At 42.6% G+C, this 23824-nt stretch overlaps 1 protein-coding gene across 9 annotated transcripts in view; it reads left to right on the forward strand.

Annotated features, from left to right (window-relative positions):
• ccdc178 (coiled-coil domain containing 178) overlaps window positions 1-23824 on the forward strand; it is a 365844-nt gene that overhangs the window by 66679 nt on the left and 275341 nt on the right. For all 9 annotated transcript variants that reach the window (XM_072259449.1, XM_072259707.1, XM_072259587.1 and 6 more), the window contains 3 exons: window positions 2339-2434; window positions 10206-10342; window positions 10419-10602. In XM_072259449.1, the coding sequence (XP_072115550.1) occupies window positions 2339-2434; window positions 10206-10342; window positions 10419-10602 (417 nt within the window). The remainder of the gene's footprint in view (window positions 1-2338; window positions 2435-10205; window positions 10343-10418; window positions 10603-23824) is intronic.

A 23824-nucleotide genomic window follows, 5' to 3' on the forward strand; every position in this document is an offset into this window, starting at 1 on the left:
GGATGTCAGTTGCTGACACATCCTGATGCTTTTTGAAACATAAATCCATAAACATTGCAACTTTTAATATGAAATGTTGCAAAAGAACTTGGACTGTTGTTGTTCAAGAAGGTCCATCATTAGCATTTCCAAGTTAACTGTCTTTTGAGAACAGTACCAGGCCAGGACACCTGCATATAAGTTAATTACTCACCACCAACATTGGGTACTAGCCCTGCCTGTACTGTATTAATCTCACCACATCTTCAGCCCGTTTCAAAACTGACCCTTTCTCTCAACGGTGTGGACATATACTCAGTTCCACTAGTTATGATCACAAAATCCACTCCTGATGAGGCCCTGTCTTGCACTAGATTTTCACATGACAATCTCTTTCCAAATCTGCAGAGTCACATGCTTGTGCTCACTATGTGATCCATCACCCTCCCACTAAACAGACCAGCCATGCAAGTCAAATCATCATCCTCCAGGGTACATCATGGTCTTTATTCCAGTTCCCACTCTTCTATTTCTATTCTCCTGATCTGGTCCTACTATTCAATCACGTGTCTGGCCTTTTTCATGCCCAGCATCCCTTCAAAGCAGTTGGCAACTGGCTGGTTGCTATCTCACTATCAAAACTCTGTTGGTCCATTCCCTGATCAGTATAATGATAGTGTCATTTTTAGCCAGTTATATTTTAAAAGGTATTCCTTAAGAATTATGTCCAAAGGAACAAGTTATTTGATAGGTATCAAATTCTTCGATAGATATCAAAATCTTCATGTTCTTCCAATTACGAGGGGTGATTGATAAGTTCATGGCCTAAGGTAGAAGGAGTCAATTTTAGAAAACCTAGCACATTTATTTTTCCTACATTTACACACTTAGTCCAACGGTTGTGGAGCACACAGATCCCTTCTTTGTAGAAGTCAGTGGCCTAAAGTAGAAGGAGACGAGGAGAAACTTCAAACTTGCTGCATTTTCACTCAAAGAGTTGAACTGTACATGCATGTAATGAGAGCTGTATAACTCATCTCATTCTACCTTAGGCCACGGCCTTATCAATCACCCCTGCTGTGGACCACCTGGAGGTCCAAGATGCTCTCGTTACATGCACGTGCAGTTCAAATCTGTGCCTTTTGCCAGATGGCAGGAGGGAGAAGAGTTTGTATGAGGGGTGTGTGGGGTCCTTCATAATGCTGTTTGCTTTATAGATGCAGCGTGTGGTGTAAATGTCTGTAATGGTGGGAAGGGATACCCCAATGATCTTCTCAGCTGACCTCACTATCCGCTGCAGGGTCTTGCGATCCGAGATGGTGCAATTTCCGAACCAGGTAGTGATGCAGCTGCTCAGGATGCTCTCAATACAACCTCTGTAGAATGTGGTGAGGATGAGGAGTGGGAGATTGACTTTTCTCAGCCTTCACAGAAAGTAGAGGTGCTGCTGGGCTTTCTTTGCTATGGAGCTGGTGTTGAGGGACTAGGTGAGATTCTCCGCCAGGTGAACACCAAGAAATTTGGTGTTCTTAACGATCTCTACAGAGGAGTCGTCGATGTTCAGCGGAGAGTGGTGGCTCCGTGTCCTCCTGAAGTCAACAACCTTCTCTTTTATTTTGTTGACATTCGGAGACAGTTTGTTGGCTCTGCACCAGTCCGGTAGCTGCTGCACCTCCTCTTTGTATACTGACTCATCGTTCTTGCTGATGAGTCCCACCACGGTTGTGTCATCGGCGAACTTGATGATGTGGTTCGAGCTGTGTATTGCAGTACAGTCATGGGTTGGCAGAGTGAACAGCAATGGACTGAGCACATAGCCCTGGGGGGCCCCCGTGCTCAGTGTGATGGTGTTGGAGATGCTGCTTCCAATCTGGACTGACTGAGGTCTCCCAGTCAGGAAGTCTAGGATCCAGTTGCAGAGGGAGGTGTTCAGGCCCAGTAGGCTCAGCTTTCCGATCAGTTTCTGAGGAATGATCGTGTTGAATGCTGAAATGAAGTCTATGAACAGCATGCGAACGTACGTGTCTTTTTTGTCCAGGTGGAGGGTGATGGCAATGGCGTTGTCTGTTGAACGGTTGGGATGGCACGCAAACTACAGGGGGTCCAGTGAGGGGGGCAGCAGGGTCTTGACGAGCCTCTCGAAACACCTCATGATGATGGATGTGAGTGCAACAGGATGGTAGTCGTTGAGGCAGGACACTGAAGTCTTCTAAGGCACAGGGACGATGGTGGCGGCCTTGAAGCACTGCTTACTTAAAAATTGTGAATTGTTTAGGATAATAAAAAACAAATTACTTTAGTGGTACTATTGAAAATTGGAATAATATTTATTGGCTTTGCTTGTTTTTTCCCCAAACAGATACAACAATTGAAAGCTAAAGTTACAGATGAATATGTTGAGATCAAAATGCTAGCAGCGTCTTGCACTGAAATTGAACACACTATTAGAGATAAAGTAAGAGACTATCGTTTATCTTTTTTAAAAAATCTGAGGGAGGTCTTTTCGCCACCTATCTTAACATGTAACAATTTTTTCAACCCATTTATGCTTTACTCCAAATAAAAGATGATCCCATGGAAAAATGTATAGATGCAAAATTATGCCATTTAGCCCATCTTGTCAGTTTCGCCACTTCATCATGACTGATCCATTTTCTCTCTTGGCCCCAATCTCCTACCTTCCCCTTTTCCCTGTATCCTTTCATGCCCTGACTAATCAAGAATCTATCAACTTCTGCCTTAAATATACATAAAGGTGGCCTCCACAACCAAAACACATTACAATTTTCTGAGCTCGATATTATAAAGCTGGTCATTGATCAATTGAAGAATTTTCTCATTATCGAACAGAAGAAGAGAATGACAGCGGTCATAGGAGACTCTATAGTTAGGGGGACAGATAGGTGATTATCTGGACACGATAAGGAGACATGGATGGTAGTTTGCCTTCCAGCTGCCAGGTTCTGCAATGTTCTGCAATGTTTCGGAATGTATCCCCAATATTCTGAAAAGGGAGGGTAAGCAGCTATAAGTAGTGGTGCATATTGTAGAACATAAGTAGAAAAAGAAAGGATGTCCTGAAAACAGAATACTGTGTGTTAGGAAGGAAGTTGAGAAGCAGGACCTCAAGGGTAGTAATCCCAGCATTGCTGCCTGTGCCACGTGACAGTGAGGATAGGAATAGAATGAGGTGGCAGATAAATGCGTGTCTGAAGAATTGGAACAGGGGGCAGGGATTCAGATTTCTGGGGCAGGTGTAACTTGTACAAAGGGTCGGGTTGCACTTAAATCTGAGGGGCACTAATATCCTTGAGGTTCGGATTGCTAGAACTGTTGGGAGTGGTTTAAATTAAAATGGCAGGGGGATGGGAACCAGTATGATAGAGCTGAGAATGAGCCAGCAGAATTACAAGATAAGTGTAACTTGAATGTAAGCAAGGACAAGCCAATGATTGGGTAGAAATGCAGACAGTGCAAAGAGTTGGATCAATTGTTAGGGGTGAGATTATGGAGTACCTGGAGGCACATGACAAGATAGGGCAAAACCAGCATGGTTTCCTGAAAGGAAAATCCTGCCTGACAAACCTACTGCAATTTTTTGAGGAAATTACGAGCAGGATAGACAAAGAAGATGCAGTAGGTGTGGTGTACTTTTCAGAAGGCCTTTAACAAGGTGCTGCACATGAGGCTGTTTAGCAAGATAAGAGCCCATGGAATTACAGGGAAGTTACTAGCTTGGGTGGAGCATTGGCTGGTCAGCAGAAAACAGAGAGTGGGAATAAAGGGATCCTATTCTGGCTGGCTGCCGGTTACCAGTAGATTTCCACAGGGGTCAGTGTTGGAACCGCTGCTTTTTACGATGTATGTCAATGATTTGGACTACGGTATTAATAGATTTGTGGTTAAATTTGCGGATGATACAAAGATAGGTAGAGGAGCGGATAGTGTTGAGGAAACAGAGAGCCTGCAGAGAGACTGAGATAGTTTAGGGGAACGGGCAAAAAAGTGGCAAATGAAATACAATGTTGGAAAGTGTATGGTCATGCACTTTGGTGGAAGAAATAAACGGGCAGACTATTATTTAGATGGGGAGATAATTCAAATGCAGAGATGCAAAGGCACTTGGAAGTCCTTGTGCAAGATACCCTAAAGGTTAACGTCCAGGTTGAGTCAGTTGTGAAGAAGGCAAATGTAATGTCGGCATTGATTTCTAAAGGTATAGAATATAAGAGCAGAGATGTGATGTTGAGGCTGTATGAGGCACTTGTGAGACCACACTTGGAGTATTGTGTGCAGTTTTGGGCTTCTTATTTTAAGAAGGATATACTGACATTGGAGAGGGTTCAGAGAAGATTCACGAGAATGATTCCAGGAATGAAAGGGTTACCATATGAGGAACGTCTGGCAGTTGCTGGGCTGTATTCTCTGGAGTTCTGGAGATTGAGGGGAGATCTCATAGAAACATTCCGAATGTTAAAAGGCCTGAACAGATTAGATATGGTGGGGTTATTTCCCATGGTAGGGGATTCTGGACAAGAAGGCACGACTTCAGGATTGAAGGACATCCTTTTAGAACTGAGATGCAGAGAAATTACTTTAGGCAGAGGGTGGAATTTGTTGCCACAAATTTCCGTGGAGGCCAAGTCATTGGTGTATTTGAGACAGTGATAGATAGGTTCTTGATTAGCCAGAGCATCAAAGGGGATGGGGTGAAAGCAGGGGAGTGGGTTGACTAGAAGAATTGGATCAGCCCATGATTGAATGGCAGAGCAGCCTTGATGGGCCAAATGGCCTACTTCTGCTCCGATATCGTATGGTCTTAATGTATCACAGAGGCTAAATTCAAAAGGGCCCAGAATGTAGGACTGAAGATGGTGAATTTAAATGCACGTAGCATTCGGAAAAAAGTGGATAAAATTGTGGCACAATTAGAGATTGGTTGGTATGACATTGTAGCTGAAAGAAGGTCATAGTTGGGAGCTTAATCGCAAAGGATATACTTTGTATCAAAAGGACAGGCAGGAAGGCTGTGGCGGTGGTTTGGCTCTGTTGGTGAGAGATGGAATTATATCTTTAGACAGAGGTGACGTAATGTCGAATCTTTCTGCAAGGAGTTAAGAAACGGTAAGGTAAAAAAAAACATAATGGGAATGATATATATAGGTCTTCAAATGGTAGCCAAGATGTGGGGTTGAGATTGCAAAGCGTGCTGGAAGGGGCATGTAATAAGCATAAAGTCACAATTGTAATGGAGGACTTCAATATGCAAAGGGGTTAGGAAAATCAGATTGGTGTCGGATTGAAAGAGAGGAAATTTATTGAATGCCTATGAGATGGCATTTTAGAGCAGCTTGTCCTTGACCTACTCAGGGAAAGGCTATCTTAGATTGGGTGTAGTGTAATAATCCAGATTTTATTAGGGAGCTTAAGATAAAGGAACCCTTAAGAGACAGTGATCATAATATGATTGAATTCAAACTGCAATTTGGGATGGTGAAGCATAAGTCAGATGTATCAGTATTGTAATTGAATAAAGTGAATTACAGTGGCATGAGAGAGGAGCTTGTCCAGGTGGATTGGGGGAGGATACAGGCGTGGATAATGGCAGAGCAGAGTGGATGAAGTTTCTGGGAATAGTTCACAAGATGCAGGATAGATATGCCCCTCAGAAGAAGTTATTCTCAAGTGGCAAGGGTACACAACCTTGGTTGACCCAGAATGCAGAATCCAGGAAGTAGAATTCACCAAGAGAGGTCAAAGGAGAAAGAAGTCAGTGCAGGGTCCCCGTGTGGCCATTCCCTCCAGCAACCACTATACCCCTTTGGATACTGCCGTGGGGTATGACTTATTTGGGCAAGGCAGCAGCAGCCAGACCAATAGCTCTGCATTCAGCTCTGAGCCTCCAAAGGGAAGGGTATAGTCATAGGGGACTCAAGAGTTAGGGGGACAGATGGGAGATTCTGCAGCAGCAAAAGAGACACCAGGATAGAAAGTTAAAAGGGGCCATGAGAAGGCCTTGGCAAATCGGATTAGGGAAAACGCCAAGGCATTCTACAAGTATGTGGAGAGCAAGAGGATGAGTCGTGTGCGAATAGGACCAATCAGGAATGAGAGTGGAAATACGTTCATGGAGCCGCAGGAGGTAGCAGAGGAACTGAATGAATACTTTGCTTCAGTATTCACCAGTAAACAGGACCTTGGCAATTGTGGGAATGACTTCAAGCAGACTGAAACGTTTGAGTGTATAGACATTAAGAGGGAGGACACACTGGAGCTTTTGAAAGGTATTAAGTTAGATAAGTCACTGGGACCGGACGAGCTGTACCCCAGACTACTGTGAGAAGAGAGGGAGGAGATTGCTAAGCCTCTGGTGATGATATTTGCATCATCAATAGGGACAGGAAAAGTATCAGAGGATTGGAATGTTGCAAACGCTGTTCCCTTGTTCAAGAAAGGAAGTGGAGCTAACCCAGGAAATTATTGATGTGTGAGTCTTATTTCAGTGGTGGGTAAGCTGTTGGAGAAGATCCTGAGAGGCAGGATTTATGAACGTTTGGAGAAAAATAATCTGATTAGGCTTAGCCAATATGGCTTTGTCAAGGTCATGTCATGCCTTATGAACCTGATGAAATTCTTTGAGGACTTAACAAAACACATTGATGAAAGTAGAACAGTGGATGTATGGATTTCAGTAAGGCACTTAATAAAGCTCATTCAGAAAGTAATGAGGGATGGGATCCAATGAGACCTTGCTTTGTGGATCCAGAATTGACTTGACCACAGAAAGCAAATGGTGGCTGTGGATGGTTTGTATTCTGTATGGAGGAGGGTGACCAGTGGTGTTCCACAGGGAGCTGTTCTAGGATCTCTCTTCTTTCTGATTTTTATAAATAAAATCTGGATGAGGAAGTAGAAGCGTGGCTTAGTAATTTGCTGGTGATACAGAAGTTGGGGGTGTTGTGGATAGTCTGGAAGGTTCTTAGAGGTTACAGCAGGACATCGATAAGGTGCAGAACTAAGTGTGGTGGTTCATTTCGGTAGGTCAAATTTGAAAACAGAACATAATATTAATGGTAAGACTCTTGGCAGTGTGGAGGATCAGCAAGATCTTGGGGTCCATGTCCATAGGACACTCAAAAGCTGCTACACAGGTTGATAGTGTTGTTAAGAAGGCCTGTAGTATAGAAACATAGAAAACGTACAGCACAATACAGGCTGTTCGGCCCACGAAGCTGTGCCAAACATGTCCTTACCTTAGAAATTACCTAGGGTTACCCATAGCCCTCTATTTTTCTGAGCTCCATGTACCTATCCAGGAGCCTCTTTAAAACACTCTATCGTATCCACCTCCACCACCAATGCCGGCAGCACTTCCCATGCACTCACCACTCTCTGCATAATAAATTTTCCCCTGACATCTCCTCTGTATCTACTTCCAAGCACCTTAAAATTGTGCCCTCTCGTGCTAGCCATTTCAGGCCTGGGAAAAAGCCTCTGACTATCCACACGATCAATGCTTCTCATCATCTTATACTCTATCAGGTCACCTCTCATCCTATGTTGGCCTTCGTCAGATGTGGGATTGAGTTGTGGAGCTTTGAGGTAATGTTACAGCTATATAAGACCGTAGTTAGACCCCACTTGGAGTACTGTGTTCAGTTCTGGTCACCTCGAGAGAGGAAGGATGTTGTTGCTTTAGAGAGGGTGCAGAGGAGATTTACAAGGATCTTACCTGGATTGGAGAGCATGCCTTATGAGAACAGGTGAGTGAATTTGGCCTTTTCTCCTTGGAGAGATGGAGGATGAGAGGTAAATTTCCCTTAAATGTTGAATTCAATTCTGCAATCACCACTTCTGCGGCCAGCTCGTTGTACATTTTCATCACCCTCTGAGTGAAGAAGATCCCCCTCATGTTCCTAACCTTTGGTCTACAGACGCTTTGTTTAATGGTATTGGTCCATGGCATAAAAAGGTTGAGAGCCCTCACACAAGTCTGTTCCGTTATTTTCTGTCTCCAACTGGTATTTTAAGTAATTGTTGCCTTGACAACGTTGATCTGCACCTTATCACATTTTCTCTGTTTCTTACCCTGAAGCCCACCCCTCACCCTCCACAACCTCATTGCATCTTAAAATAGTTATGTTCACACTTTCCCAATTCTGATAAGGAGTCCTTAATCAACCAACATTGTTTCTGAGAATGCTATTTTATCTGCTGAATGATTCCAACATTTTCTGTTTTTGTCTAATTCTTTTCCTGTGCCGTTGGTGATTCATGCAAAAAGGCTGTAAATCAGGGAAAAAAAACTTTTACCCCAATATGTTAAAAATCAAAATAAAATTGTAATTGCTTCAGTAATGGCTGAGAAATCTGGATATTTTAGGAAAACTAAAGCATTTTTCCTTGCTCATCTAATTCCTGTGCTCACATCTGGTTTTGTACCGATGTAAACATTCATATACAGTAAACGGTGGGAGTGACTGTGCTTCATTTATTTACTAGAACTTCCAGCACCAATAAAATAGACTTGTACCTAATTTTCTCTCCCCCCCCCCCATTATTTTGTGTACCTAACTTTGTGGACAAGTTGATTCACGGATGGCCAACGTTCTATTAGAAAGGTGTTCAGTTGGATTCCTTCCATTTAAATTGTAAAAGTGATTTTCCCTCTTTGTGTGCAGATGCTAAGAGTGCACATTGGAAAAATGGGCATTTCTTTGTATGATCTTTCCATCATTAATTTAACTGATGGAAAAAAAATTACACAGTATATGCATTTGAATACCAAGCATTCTTTTGCCTCATGTAGTTTCTTCTGAGAGGAGAAAGGTAATTGGCCCTAATGTATAATTTTGAGTGATCAACAAGCCTAATATAGACAGTCTTTTTTTTTAAACTGTGTTTGATGAGTGGCAGATCTATTATTATGGAGTTGGAAGTCAGGAGAGTTTGCATCCCAAAGGTAATGTACAGCAATTTAATAACCCTTTTAGAATTCTTTTATCATGGGATATTTTTGTAATAGTTTTCCTTGACTGGTCACAATGACAGCAGTTGGTAATGGTCTGATTCGCATCCAATTAAGTGAGCTTAACATTTTTAATATTACGTTCACTTAATTTTATATTATATTAATATATAAAGTGAACTTTGTGTTCCCTTAACATTAAGTATTAATATAATTTTATATTATATTAATATTTAATATGAAGGGAACACAAAGTTGTGTTTCAGCATGCAAATCTATAGAATTAGCAGTAGTGAGTTTCCCAAGCTTGGATGTCTTTGAATTCCTGACAGTCATTGAACTGTGGAATGCATGAGTGATGTCTACTGCTCCATTCACTTGAGTAGCTTGGGCTGAGAGTCTGAATGCAAAATGACAGTCTCTGTGAGTAGAAGCATAATTAAAAATGGTGGGATTTAATATTTAATTGAAGAATAAATCAATTCTGATTTGGTGTATCCTCTTATAATGCCTACTTAAATTTCAGCGAGTAATTTTTCTAATCATTACTTCCTTTCGAAAAATTACCTGAACAACTGGTGAACATTTGGTGGCTCCAATATATACCACTAGTGTGGGCACAGAATAATAAAATTAAATGTAAAGTAGAACAGGGGAATGTCACAAGGAGAGGTACAGAAATATAAAAGTCATCTGGAGCACATGAAACATCATCTTAACCCATCAGCAAACTTTATACTGGAAAACAAAAAGAAACATAAGCTAGGATGATGGAAAAAGAATGGCATGGTGCAGAGATGAGTTCTCAATTGGGTGATAATGCAGCCCCGATTTGAATGTAATGATTTGAACAGGTTCTGCAAATATCTTTGCAGAGAAAGATTTTTTTTTTCTGAGTTACTCCACTTCAGCCCCCATTGGTCATGAGCACTAAATGTCAGATCACTGCATGTGAAACTTGAACAATCAATTCCTGGCATAATCCAATAGAATGGCAATGCATTGTGCTATATGAATGTGATTATCTTTCATATCCCAAGGCAATATTTTTCATTACAGCTGACCATTATTTTGGCTGAGGAAATTGACATCTGTATACTGTAGTTTCTCTTTGACTCAGTAAACCTGGTTTGTAAAAACTTCTTTACATCTACTTAGGAGTAAATGAAATACATTAATATTCCTTTATAGAAACTGTGCTGGTAGAATTTTTTGTTCTAACTTTTAATAGCTTGAATCTGTATGTTTGTATGTGTAGATGCAAAATGGCAATGCTGATTTGTCAAATCAACAAAAAGAATATGACAAAATACTGGATGAGCTTACGAATTTGGAGACTAAAAATAAAGAACTTGAATTGGATGTTGAAATGTTTAACAACAACATTAAAGATAGGTAAGTGATAAATAAAGTTCTACTCTATCATAATTATTTTGATTTATTAAAAAAATAACATTGGCATCTGTTAAAGTCGCCAGGAAAGAAATAAAATGAAAAGAGAAATGCAGCAAATACAAGAAGCTCTAAAAATTAATAATGACAAATTAGCCAGCATGAAGAAACAGCTCTCCCAAGTGGAGAAAGTGCTAAATGCACAGAGGACCAAGCTAGCAATATTGAAAAAAACAATATCTGATGAGGAAGAAAAACCAAAGGTTAGTGGTTAATACAGTGTGTATATTTTAAAAACAGTGTAGATTCAGTGGATTTATTTTGCCATGGCTAATATATAGGAGTGGATTTTAATGATTTTATTGCATAAAAATTGATAATGAACAAAATAATGACAATACCTATGATTCTTTGTAACTTAGTTAAACCTGATGTGATATATAAATGAATTTTAGCTCAAATTCTAGAAAAGAACTGTATGTGAGTCTGCAATTCAACAAAATAATATACTGTAGCTAAAACTATTGAAGTCTGCAAACCATGCAAGGATAAAAAAAGAAAATGCTGGAAATGCTCAGGAAGCATCTGCAAAGAAAGGAACAAACTTTGCATTTTAGGTTGAAGTCACTTTATTAAAAATGAAGGACTAAACATGATTGAAATTTGAAAGATTGATCCTACTGAATATTTCTAACATTTTCTGTTTTTTTTATTTCAGACTTCCACATCTGCATTTTAAACATTTTAAACACAGATTATAAGATCTAGTCTCAGTGATTTGTTCCAATTTCATCTTTTCTTGTACATTAATAATTTTTAACATTTTTTTGTTGTTCTGCATAGGCCATAACAATAAATAGTTTCGACCATGCAGAACAACAGTATCTTGGGTAATAATTCATAGATTAAATTGTATTTGTTCACTATGAATTACAACCTAAGATTCTCACAGCCCCTCTCAATCTTGACCACCAAATATGCAGATGTAAGAGGTGCTGTTGGTGCAGGTAAATGCAGCTCCTTTTTTAGATAATAGCCAGGATTCAGTAGATAGGGAGGGAATAAATATTTACAGGAGTGATAGCATACCAAGTATCCAATGTTCCTTGATCTAGATGATGTTGAACGTTTTGAGTAGTGTTTGAGCTGTATTATTGCAAGTCGATGGTATTCCATTGTGCTCCCAGAATGCTTTTAAATGTCAGGAAGTGAGCTTGTAAGCAGAGGATAGATAGCCCCTGACTTGAGAAGGAGAAGGGAAACTTGGAAGTGTCAGTATTACAGTTGAACAAAGGGAACTATGGTGCTATGAGGGAGGAGCTGGCCAAAGTTCAATGGAACAATACCCTAGCAGGGATGACAGTGGAACAGCAATGGCAAGTGTTTCTGGGAATAACGCGGAAGGTGCAGAATCAGTTTATTCCAAAGAGGAAGAAAGATCCTAAGGGGAGTAAGGGAGGCCGTGGCTGACAAGGGAAGTAATGGACAGTATAAAAATAAAAGAGAATAAGTATAACATAGCAAAGACGAATGGGAAGCCGGAGGATTGGGAAACTTTTAAAGAGCAACAGAAGGTAACTAAAAAGGCAATACGCAGAGAAAAAATGAGGTACAAAGGTAAACTAGCCAAGAATATAAAGGAGGATAGTAAAAGCTTCTTTAGGTATGTGAAAAGGAAAAAAATAGTTAAGACCAAAATTGGGCCTTTGAGGACAGAAGCGGGTGAACTTATTATGGGGAACGAGGAAATGGCAGACGAGTTGAACAGGTACTTTGGATCTGTCTTCACTAGGGAAGACACAAACAATCTCCCAGATATAATAGTGGCCAAAGGACCTAGGGTAATAGATGAACTGAAGGAAATTTATATTAGGCAGGAAATGGTGTTGAATAGGCTGTTGAACATAGAACGTAGAATAGTACGGCACAGTACAGGCCCTTCGGCCCACAAGGTTGTGCCGACTCTCAAACCTTGCCTCCCATATAAGCCCTCACCTTAAATTCCTCCATATACCTGTCTAGTAGTCTCTTAAACTTCACTAGTGTATATGCCTCCACCACTGACTCAGGAAGTGCATTCCATGCACCAACCACTCTCTGAATAAAAAACCTTCCTCTAATATCCCCCTTGAACTTCCCACCCCTTACCTTAAAGCCATGTCCTCTCGTATTGAGCAGTGGTGCCCTGGGGAAGAGGCGCTGGCTATCCACTCTTATCTATTCCTCTTATTATCTTGTACACCTCTATCGATCGTGTCTCCTCTCATCCTCCTTCTCTCCAAAGAGTAAAGCCCTAGCTCCCTTAATCTTTGATCATAATGCATACTTTCCACACCAGGCAGCATCCTGGTAAATCTCCTCTGTACCCTTTCCAATGCTTCCACATCCTTCCTATAGTGAGGTGACCAGAACTGGACACAGTACTCCAAGTGTGGCCTAACCAGAGTTTTATAGAGCTGCATCATTACATCGCGTCTCTTAAACTCTATCCCTCAACTTATGAAAGCTAACACCCCATAAGCTTTCTTAACTACCCTATCCACCTGTGAGGCAACCTTCAGGGATCTGTGGACATGTACCCCGAGATCCCTCTGCTCCTCCACACTACCAAGTATCCTGCCATTTACTTTGTACTCTGCCTTGGAGTTTGTCCTTCCAAAGTGTACCACCTCACACTTCTCCGGATTGAACTCTATCTGCCACTTCTCAGCCCACTTCTGCATCCTATCAATGTCCCTCTGCAATCTTTGACCATCCTCTACACTATCTACAACACCACCAACCTTTGTGTCGTCTGCAAACTTGCCAACCCACCCTTCTACTCCCACATCCAGGTCGTTAATAAAAATCACAAAAAGTAGAGGTCCCAGAACAGATCCTTGTGGGACACTACTAGTCACAATCCTCCAATCTGAATGTACTCTCTCCAGCACCACCCTCTGCCTTCTGCAGGCAAGCCAATTCTGAATCCACCTGGCCAAACTTCCCTGGATCCCATGCCTTCTAACTTTCTGAATAAGCCTACCGTGTGGAACCTTGTCAAATGCCTTACTAAAATCCATATAGATCACATCCACTGAACTACTCTCATCTATATGCCTGGTCACCTCCTCAAAGAACTCTATCAGGCTTGTTAGACACGATCTGCCCTTCACAAAGCCATGCTGACTGTCCCTGATCAGACCATGATTCTCTAAATGCCTATAGATCCTATCTCTAAGAATCTTTTCCAACAGCTTTCCCACCAGAGACATAAGGCTCACTGGTCTATCCCTACTACCTTTTTTGAACAAGGGAACAGCATTCGCCTCCCTCCAATCCTCTGGTACCATTCCCGTGGACAACGAGGACGTAAAGATCCTAGCCAGAGGCTTAGCAATCTCTTCTCTCGCCTCGTGGAGCAGCCTGGGGAATAGTCCGTCAGGCCCCGGGGACTTATCTGTCCTAATGTATTTCAACAACTCCAACACCTCCTCTCCCTTAATATCAACATGCTCCAGAACATCAACCTCACTCATATTGTCCTCACCATCATCAAGTTCCCTCTCATTGGTGAATACCGAAGAGAAGTATTCATTGAGGGCCTCGCTCACTTCCACAGCCTACAGGCATATCTTCCCACCTTTATCTCTAATCGGTCCTACCTTCACTCCTGTCATCCTTTTTTTCTTCACATAATTGAAGAATGCCTTGGGGTTTTCCTTTACCCTACTCGCCAAGGCCTCCTCATGCCCCCTTCTTGCTCTTCTCAGCCCCTTCTTAAGCTCTTTTCTTGCTTCCCTATATTCCTCAATAGACCCATCTGATCCTTGCTTCCTAAACCTCATGTATGCTGCCTTCTTCCACCTGACTAGATTTTCCACCTCACTTGTCGCCAATGGTTCCTTCACCCTACCATTCTTTATCTTCCTCACCGGGACAAATTTATCCCTAACATCCCACAAGAGATCTCTAAACATCGACCACATGTCCATAGTACACTTCCTTGCAAAAACATCATCCCAATTCACACCCGCAAGTTCTAGCCTTATAGCCTCATAATTTGCCTTTCCCAAATTAAAAATTTTCCTGTCCTCTCTGATTCAATCCTTTTCCATGATAATGCTAAAGGCCAGGGAGTGATAGTCACTGTCCCCCAGATGCTCACCCACTGAGAGATCTGTGACCTGACCCGGTTCATTACCTAGTACTATATTTAGTATGGCATTCCCCCGGTCGGCCTGTCCACATACCGTGACAGGAATCCGTCCTGGACACACACAACAAACTCTGCCCCATCTAAACCCTTGGAACTAATCAGGTGCCAATCAATATTAGGGAAGTTAAAGTCACCCATGATAACAACCCTGTTATTTTTGCACCTTTCCAAAATCTGCCTCCCAATCTGCTCCTCTGTATCTCTTCTGCTACCAGGGGGCCTATAGAATACCCCAAATAGAGTAACTGCTCCCTTCCTGTTCCTGATTCCACCCATATTGACTCAAAAGAGGATCCTGCTACATTACCCACCCTTTCTATAGCTGTAATAGTATCCCTGACCAGTAATGCCACCCCTCCACCCCCTTTTCCGCCCTCTCTATCCCTTTTAAAGCACTGAAATCCAGGAATATTGAGAATCCATTCCTGCCCTGGTGCCAGCCAAGTCTCTGTAATGGCCACTACATCATAATTCCATGTATGTATCCAAGCTCTCAGTTCACCACCTTTGTTCCTGATGCTTCTTGCATTGAGGTACACACATTTCAGCCCTTCTATCTTACTGTCTTTACACCGTTTATTCTGCTTCTCTTTCCTCAAAGCCTCCCTGTATGTTAGATCTGGCTTTACTCCATGCACTTCTTTCACTGCTCTATCGCTCTGGGTCCCATCCCCCTCGCAAATTAGTTTAAACCCTCCCGAACCATGCTAGCAAACCTACCTGCAAGGATATTGCTCCCCCTCGAGTTCAGGTGCAACCCATCCAATCTGTACAGGTCCCACCTTCTCCAGAAGAGATTCCAATGATCTAAAAATCTAAAACCCTTCTCCATGCACCAACTCCTCAGCCACACATTCAACTGCCATCTCCTCCAATTCTTACCATCACTGTCAGGTAGCACTGGCCGCAATCCTGAGAATGCCACCCTTGAGGTCCTGTTCTTGAGCCTTCTGCCTAGTTCCCAAAACTCACACTTCAGGACCTCATCCCTCTTCCTGCCTATGTTGTTGGTCCCAACATGTATCACGACTTCTGGTTGCTTTCCCTCTTGTACCAGGATGTCGTGTACCCGGTCAGAGACATCCCAGACCCTGGCACCCGGGAGGCAACAAACCATGCGGGTGTCCTTCTCACGTCCACAAAATCTCCTGTCTGCTCCCCTGACTATAGAGTCTCCAATGACGACAGCTCTCCTCTTCTCCATCCCACCCTTCTGCACCACAGGTTCAGACTCAGAGACCCTGCCACTGTGGCTCACACCTGGTCGGTCGTCCCCACCAATGGTATCCAGGACGGTAAACTTATTATTCAGGGGAATGGCTAAGGGGTGGTCTGCACTACCTGTCTGCTCACCTTCGCTTTCCGCCCTCTGACTGTCATCCAACGACCTGCTTCTGACAGCCTAGGTGTGACTACCTCCCTGTTGCTCTCATCTATGACTGCCTTGTTCTCCCTTATGAGTCGAAGGTCATCCAGCTGCTGCTCCAGATTCCTTACGCAGTCTTCCAGATCGCCCAGCCGTATGCACTTCTGGCAGATGTGATTCTGCGGGAGAGGGGAGTTCCCCCAAGACTGCCACATCTCACATGAGAGACACATCACCGTCTCAGGAGACATTGTGAAAACTAACTGCGGGCTAGCTTGTCCTCCGCCTCTTCTCGTCGAAGGCTGATAAGTCCCTGGGACCTGATGGTCTGCATCCTAGGGTACTTAAGGAGGTGGCTTTAGAAATCGTGGACACATTGGTAATCATTTTCCAATGTTCTGTAGATTCAGGATCAGTTCCTGTGGATTGGAGGGTGGCTAATGTTGTCCCTCTCTTCAAGAAGGGAGGAAGAGAGAAAATTGAGAATTATAGACCGGTTAGCCTGACGTCAATGGTGGGAAAGATGCTGGAGTCAATTATAAAAGATGGAATTATGACACTTCTGGATCGCAGTAACAGGATCGGTCCGAGTCAGCATAGATTTACGAAGTGGAAATCATGCTTGACTAATCTTCTGGAATTTTTTGAGGATGTAACTATGAAAATGGACAAGGGAGAGCCAGTGGATGTAGTGTACCTGGACTTTCAGAAAGTCTTTCATAAAGTCCCACATAGGAGATTAGTGGGCAAAATTAGGGCACATGGTATTGGGGGCAGAGTACTGACATGGGATTGAAAATTGGCTGGCTGACAGAAAACGAAGAGTAGCGATTAACTGGTCCCTTTCGGAATGGCAGGCGGTGACCAGTGGGGCAGGGTTCAGTGCTGGGACCGCAGCTGTTTACAATATATATTAATGATTTAGATGAGGGAATTAAAAGTAACATTAGCAAATTTGCCAATGACACAAAGCTGGGTGGCAGTGTGAAATGTGAGGAGGATGTTATGAGAATGCAAGGTGACTTGGACAGGCTGGATGAGTGGGCAGATGCATGGCAGATGCAGTTTAATGTGTATAAATGTGAGGTTATCCACTTTGGTGGTAAGAACAGGAAGGCAGATTATTATGTAAATAGAGTCAAGTTAGGAAAAGGGGAAGCACAACGAGATCTAGGTGTTCTTGTACATCAGTCACTGAAAGCAAGCATGCAAGTACAGCAGGCAGTGAAGAAAGTTAATGGCATGCTGGCCTTCATAACAAGGGGAATTGAGTATAAGAGCAAAGAGGTCCTTCTGCAGCTGTACAGGGCCCTGGTGAGACTACACCTGGAATACTGTGTGCAGTTTTGGTCTCCAAATTTGAGGAAGGACATTCTTGCTATTGAGGGAGTGCAGCGTAGGTTCACAAGGCTAATCCCCGGGATGGTGGGACTGTCATATGTCGAAAGATTGGAGCAACTGGGCTTGTATACTCTGGAATTTAGAAGGCTGAGAGGGGATGTTATTGAAACATACAGGATTATTACGGGATTGGACATGCTGGAGGCAGGAAGCATGTTCCCGCTGATGGGTGAGTCCAGAACCAGAGGCCACAGTTTAAGAATAAGGGGTAGGCCATTTGGAACAGAGTTGAGGAAAAACTTTTTCACCCAGAGAGTGGTGGATATATGGAATGCTCTGCCCCAGAAGGCTGTGGAGGCCAAGTCTCTGGATGCTTTCAAGAAAGAGATGAATAGAGCTCTTAAAGATAGCAGAATGAAAGGATATGGGGATAAGGCAGGAACTGGATACTGATTGTGGATGATCAGCCATGATCACAGTGAATGGCGGTGCTGGCTTGAAGGGCCGAATGGCCTACTCCTGCACCTCTATTGTCTATTGTCTATTGACATGATTGTATATCTTCGGTGAATGAATCTTCGCAGGATATTGATGGGTGGTATCTGTTGATGGTAATAGTATTGAATTGGGTGGGGCAGGTAGGCAGTTAGATTCTTCAGGTAGTCTTTGGCATTGGCATAAGGCACTGTTGTTACATGACGCTCTTCAACTAGCTCATTCCTCACATCTTGCATGTAGTACTCGACTGTTTTATTTGCTAGAGAATTGTAATGCAATTGAATATTTTGGAATTATCTGCAAACATCCTTACTTTGGTGTGAAGGACAGAATATGACTTATGAAGATGATTGGGCTCAGGACATTGTCCCAAGAAGTACCCGCAGCAATATCCTGAGGCTAGGTTGATTGACCTGCAATACCAAAATTGTCTTGATTTCCCCTTAATACTTGTAAACTTCAACTTTACCCTGATTCTGTGATGCCACACTCAGTCAAATGTGGCATGAGCAGCATTCTCATCTCACCTGTGGCATTCAGTTCTTTGATCGTATTTGGACTAAGATTGTAATGAGATCTGGAACTTTATAGTACTGTAGGAAACATTTTACTCTTTGCAGATGATTGAAAATACACTTGGCATTTATTAGCTGCATTTGATTTATCTTGCTTTTTGTGAATAGGCCAATTTTCCACATTATTGGGTAGAAGTGTCATCACTGCAATATATCAGCTTGACTAGAGGCATGCTTGTTTTTGGAGCACATGTCTTCAGTACCACACTTGAGATGTTGTATGATCCCAGAGCCTTTGTTACTTCATTAGATCTCAGATTTTTTTTTAATATCATGAGGGGTGAAACCAATCAACTAAATACTGGTCCCTGTTGTATTGTGTATTTCAAGGAGACGTTAAGATGAATCATCTCAGAAGATCTGCCTGAAAATGTTGTGAATGCTTCCACCTTTTCTGTTAAGTCTTGCATGCTAGACTCTACCATTGTTGAAGTTCCTGTAGTTTCCACATCTCAGCTATTTAACTACTCAGGACCACATGTAGTAAGACCGTAGAGCTTTGATATAATCCATTGGTTGTACAGCTGGTCATGTTTGTCTATGGCTTCCTATTCTTGTTGTTTTTCAGGTAGCTACTATTGTGTATCTGCTTCACCATCTAGATATGTCATTTTAGTGCATCTGTTGCTTCTCCAAAAATGCCCTTCTACACTCGTTAAATGAGGGCTAATGAGTTCTCATTTGATAATCTGTAGTCAGTGGTATGGGCAGCCCACACAAAATGTTGGAGGAACTCAGCAGGCCAGGCAGCATCTATGGAAAAAAATAACAGTCAACGTTTTGGGCTGAAACCTTTTGGCAGGACTGGAAAAAAAAGCTGAGGAGTAGATTTAAAAGATTGTAGGAGGGGAGAGAGAACCACCAGGTGATAGGTGAAACCTAGAGGGGGAGGAATGAAGTAAAGTGCTGGGAGTTGATTGGTGAAAGACACAGATGACCATGGAAGAAAGCAAAAGGGGGAAGGAGCACTAGAGGGAGGCGATTTAGGGAACCCTGCAAGAGAACTCCCAGGTCCCTTTGCACCTCTGATTAGTGATTTTTTTTCTCCTTTTAAGAATAGGCTAAGCCTTTTATTCCTTCTAATAAAGTGCATGATCATAAAATTTACTACACTATATTCCACCTGTCACTCCTTTGCCCATTCTCCCCATTTATCTAAGTCCTTCTGCAGACTCCCTGCTTCCTCAACACCACTTATCTTTCTATCAGCTGCAAACTTGGCCACAAAGCCATCAATTGCATCATCCAAATCATGGCATATAACGTGAAAAGAAGCAGTCCCAACACCAACCCTGTGGAACACCACTGGGAGCCATCCAGAAATGTTCCCTTTATTCCCAGTCTTTGCCTCCAGCCAGTCACCCAACGCTAGTATATTTCCTGTAATGCCATGGGTTCTTGTTAATCAGCTTCATGTGTGGCACCTTGTCAAAGGCCTTCTGAAAATCCAAATAAACAACATTCACTGACTCTCCTTTGTCTATCCTGCATATTATTTCTTCAAAGAATCCTAACAGATTTGTCAGACAAGATTTTCCCTTAAGGAAACCATGTTGACTTTGGCCTATTTTATCCCGTTCCTCTAACTCCTCTCAACCTTATTGATGTTTTCCATCATCTTTTCTACCACTAGCCTATAATTTCCTTTCTTCTGCCTCCCTCCTTTCTTAAAGTGTGGAGTGACATTTGTAATTTTCCAGTCCTCTGGAACTATTGCAGAATCTAATGATTCTTGAAAAATCATTACTAATACCCCTACAATCTCTTCAGCTACCTGTTTCAGAACTGGAGTATAGTCATCTGGTCCTGGTGACTTATCTACCTTCAGACCTTTCAGGTTCCCAAGCACCTTCTCTGTAGTAAAGCAACGACACTCACTTCGGTCCCCTGACTCTCTCGAACTTCTGGCATGCTGGTATAGTGTTCTGCAGTGAAGACTGACAAAAGATTTGTATTCATTAAGTCTTCCACCCTTTCCTTGTCCCCTATTACCACCTTTCCAACATAATTTTTCAGTGGTCTGATATCCACTCTCACCTCTCTTTTATTCTTTATATATCTGCCAAAGCTTTTGATATCCTCTTTTATATTACTGGCTAGCTTACTTTCATATTTCATCGTTTCTCTCTGTCTGATGTTCTAGTTGTCTTCTGTTTCTCTAATTTTCACTAAGTTTTGCTATATTATATGCCCTCTCTTTTGCATTTATGCTGTCTTTGACTTAGCTTGTCAGCTATGGTTGACTCATCCTTCCTCTAGAATACTTCATCTTTGTTATGTATCTACTCTGCACCTTCCAAATTGCTGTTCTGCTCTCTTTTTTGCTAGTGTCCCCTTCCAATCTACTTTCGCCTGCTCCTCTCTCAGGCTTCTGTAATTCCCTTTACTCCATTATAAGACATTGACTTTTTTCTTCTCCCTCTCAAACTGCGAGGTGAATTCTACCATGTTATGATCGCTGCCTCACATGGGTTTCTTTACCTTAAACACCCTAATCAAATCTGGTTCATTACGCCACACCTAATTGAGAATTGCCTTTCCCCTATTGGGTTTAACCATAAGCTACTTTCAAAAAAGCCATCTCATAGGCATTCTGCAAGTTCCAGCGCCAACCTGATTTTCCCAATCCACCTGTATATTGAATTCCTCCATGACTATCATTACATTGCCCTTTTTACATGCCTTTTCGATCTCCCATTGTAATTTGTACTGTACGTCTTGACTGCTGTTCAGAGGCCTGTATATAACTCCCATAAGGCGTTTCTTATCCTTGCAGTTACTTAATTCTACACACAAGGGTTCTACATCTTTCAATCCTGTATGTCAACTCTTTGGAACGATTTGATTTGATTTTTTACCAACCGATCTACCCACCTTTTCTGCCTACTTGCCTGTCCTTTTGATACAGTGTGTAGTTTTGGATGTTAAGCTCCCAACTGTAACCTTCTAGCAGCCATGACTCAATGTTGCCCACAAGATCATGCCTGCCAATCTAACTGCGCCACAAGATGGTCTACCTTATTCTGTATACTGTGTTCATTCAAATATAACACCTTTAGTCCTCTTTTCGGTTTCAAAATCAGAATCAGGTTTATTATCACCGGCATATGACGTGAAATCACTCTTGATCACTTTTTTTGATTTTTGTCCCTATGTTACACTTCAACTCATCACTCTGACTGCATTTTTGCCCTATCATCATGCCTATCATTCTTCACAGTCTCACTACGCACTGCATCTACTTGTATTCCAACTGCTTCATCCTCAGTTCTATCACTTCAGTTCCTATCCTCCTGACAAATTAGTTTAATCGTTCCCCAACAGATCTAGGAAATCTGTCCCTCAGAGCATTGATGCCCCTCCAGTTCAGGTGTAATCTGTTCTTTTTGTAGAGGTCCAAAAATCTGGAACCTTGCTCCCTGCACCAATTTCTCGGCCATTCATTCATCTGGCATTTCATCCTATTGTTATCCTCACTGACATGTGGCACAGGCAGCAATCCTATGAATACTGTCATGGGAGTCATGCTTTTCAGCTTTCTCCCTAACTCTCTATATTCTCTCTTCAGACATCCTCCCTTTTCTTACCTATGTTGTTGGTATTAATATGAGCTACAACTTCTTGCTGCTCACCCTCCCCCTTCAGAATGCTATGGATCTGATCTGAGACATCGCGAACCCTGGGACCTGGGATGTGGGATGCAATATACCATCTGAGTGTCTCGTTCATGACCACAGAATCTCCTGTCTGCTCCACTAACTATGGAATCCCCTATCACTACTGCACTTCTCTTCTCTCCCCTGCCCTTCTGAGCCAGAGACTCAGTTGCTTCGGCTCCCCTGGGTAGGCTACCCCTTCCCCCAACAGTATTCAAAGTGGTACACTTATTATTGATGGGAATGGCCACAGGGGTACTCTGCACTGGTTGCCTATTCCCTTTCCTTCTCCTGATACCTGCCTCCTGTAACTTAGGGATAACTACCTCCCTGTGCCTCCTATCTATCACCTCCTTATTCTCCCATATGAGCCAAAGGCCACTGGGCTGCAGCTCCAATTCCTAGCATGTTTCTACGGAACTATAGCTTGGTGTATTTCATACAGATGTAATTATCAGGGAGACTGGAGTCTCTTACAGTTCCTACATCTCACACAAAGAATATACCAGTTCAAGTTCAAGGTCAACTTTATTGTTATCTGACTGTACATATACACAACCAAACAAAACAACATTCCTCCAGAATGTTGTGCACCCACGCAACATATATCACAGAATATTATGCTATAGACAGGTGAATAAAACAAAATTCATAATGCATGGGTGATCAGTAAACAGCTCACTGTCCCAATGACGAGACCTCAGTGCTGACAGAGTATTCATTAGTCTCACAGCCTAAGAAGCTGTTACCCAGTTTGGCAGTCCTAGTCCTGATGCTTCCATTCCTCTTCCTGATGTTAATGGATCAAAGAGGTTGTGGGATGGGTGGTAGTGTTCCTCAACAATACTTTGGGCCCTTCATCTGCATTGCTTCCGGTAATTGTCACAAATGGGTGAGGGAGACCCCGAAGATCCTCTCGGCGGATTTTTCTCTCCTCTGTACGGTCTTTTGGCCTTGCAGCTTCTGTACATACAATGATGCAACTAGACAGAACACTCTCAATGATGCTCCTGTAGAAAGTTGTTAGAAGGGGCCGGGAAGCCTTGTATGCCTCAGTCTCCTTAAAGTGTAGTCACTGCTGTGCCTTCTTGACTAATGAGGAGGTGTTGTGGAGCAACACACACAAAAAATGCTGGTGAACGCAGCAGGCCAGGCAGCATCTATAGGATGCTGCCTGATGAAGGATCCTGGCCCGAAACGTCGACTGTACCTCTTCTTATAGATGCTGCCTGGCCTGCTGCGTTCACCAGCATTTTTTGTGTGTATTGCTTCAATGTCCAGCATCTGCAGATTTCCTCGTGTCCAGCTGTTGTGGATCTAGGTTAGATAGTCTGTTATGTGCTCTTCACTTTCTTCATGGCAGAACCATTAATGTGCAATGAAGAATGACCAACTTGTGCCTTTCTTTTTTGTGTTGTCCACTTTGGGACTCAGGTTATTGTTCTCACATCATCTGACAAGGTATTTTACCTCCTCTCTGTATTCTGACTCATCATTTTGTGCTGATGGGGTCAACCACTGTAATATAATCAATGAACTTGATGATGTGGTTTCAACTGAATCTGACAGTGCAGTTGTGAGTCAGCAGTGTGAACCACAGTGGACTGAGCACACAGCCCTGGGGGGCATCAGTGCTCAGCGTGATGGAGCTTGAAATGTTGCTGTCAATTCAGATTGACTGGGGTTTTTCCATCAAGAAATGGAAGATTCCGTCACAGAGATGGGTATTGGCTCCCAATGTGGACAGTTTACCCACTAGCCTCTGAGGGATGACTGTTAAACAGCAAGCTAAAGTCAAGTCAATGAGCAGCATCCTGGTGTATGAGTCTTCATTCCCTTGGTCAGACAGGT

Source organism: Mobula birostris, chromosome 1, assembly GCF_030028105.1.
Source record: "Mobula birostris isolate sMobBir1 chromosome 1, sMobBir1.hap1, whole genome shotgun sequence".
Classification (NCBI taxonomy): Eukaryota; Metazoa; Chordata; class Chondrichthyes; order Myliobatiformes; family Myliobatidae; genus Mobula; species Mobula birostris.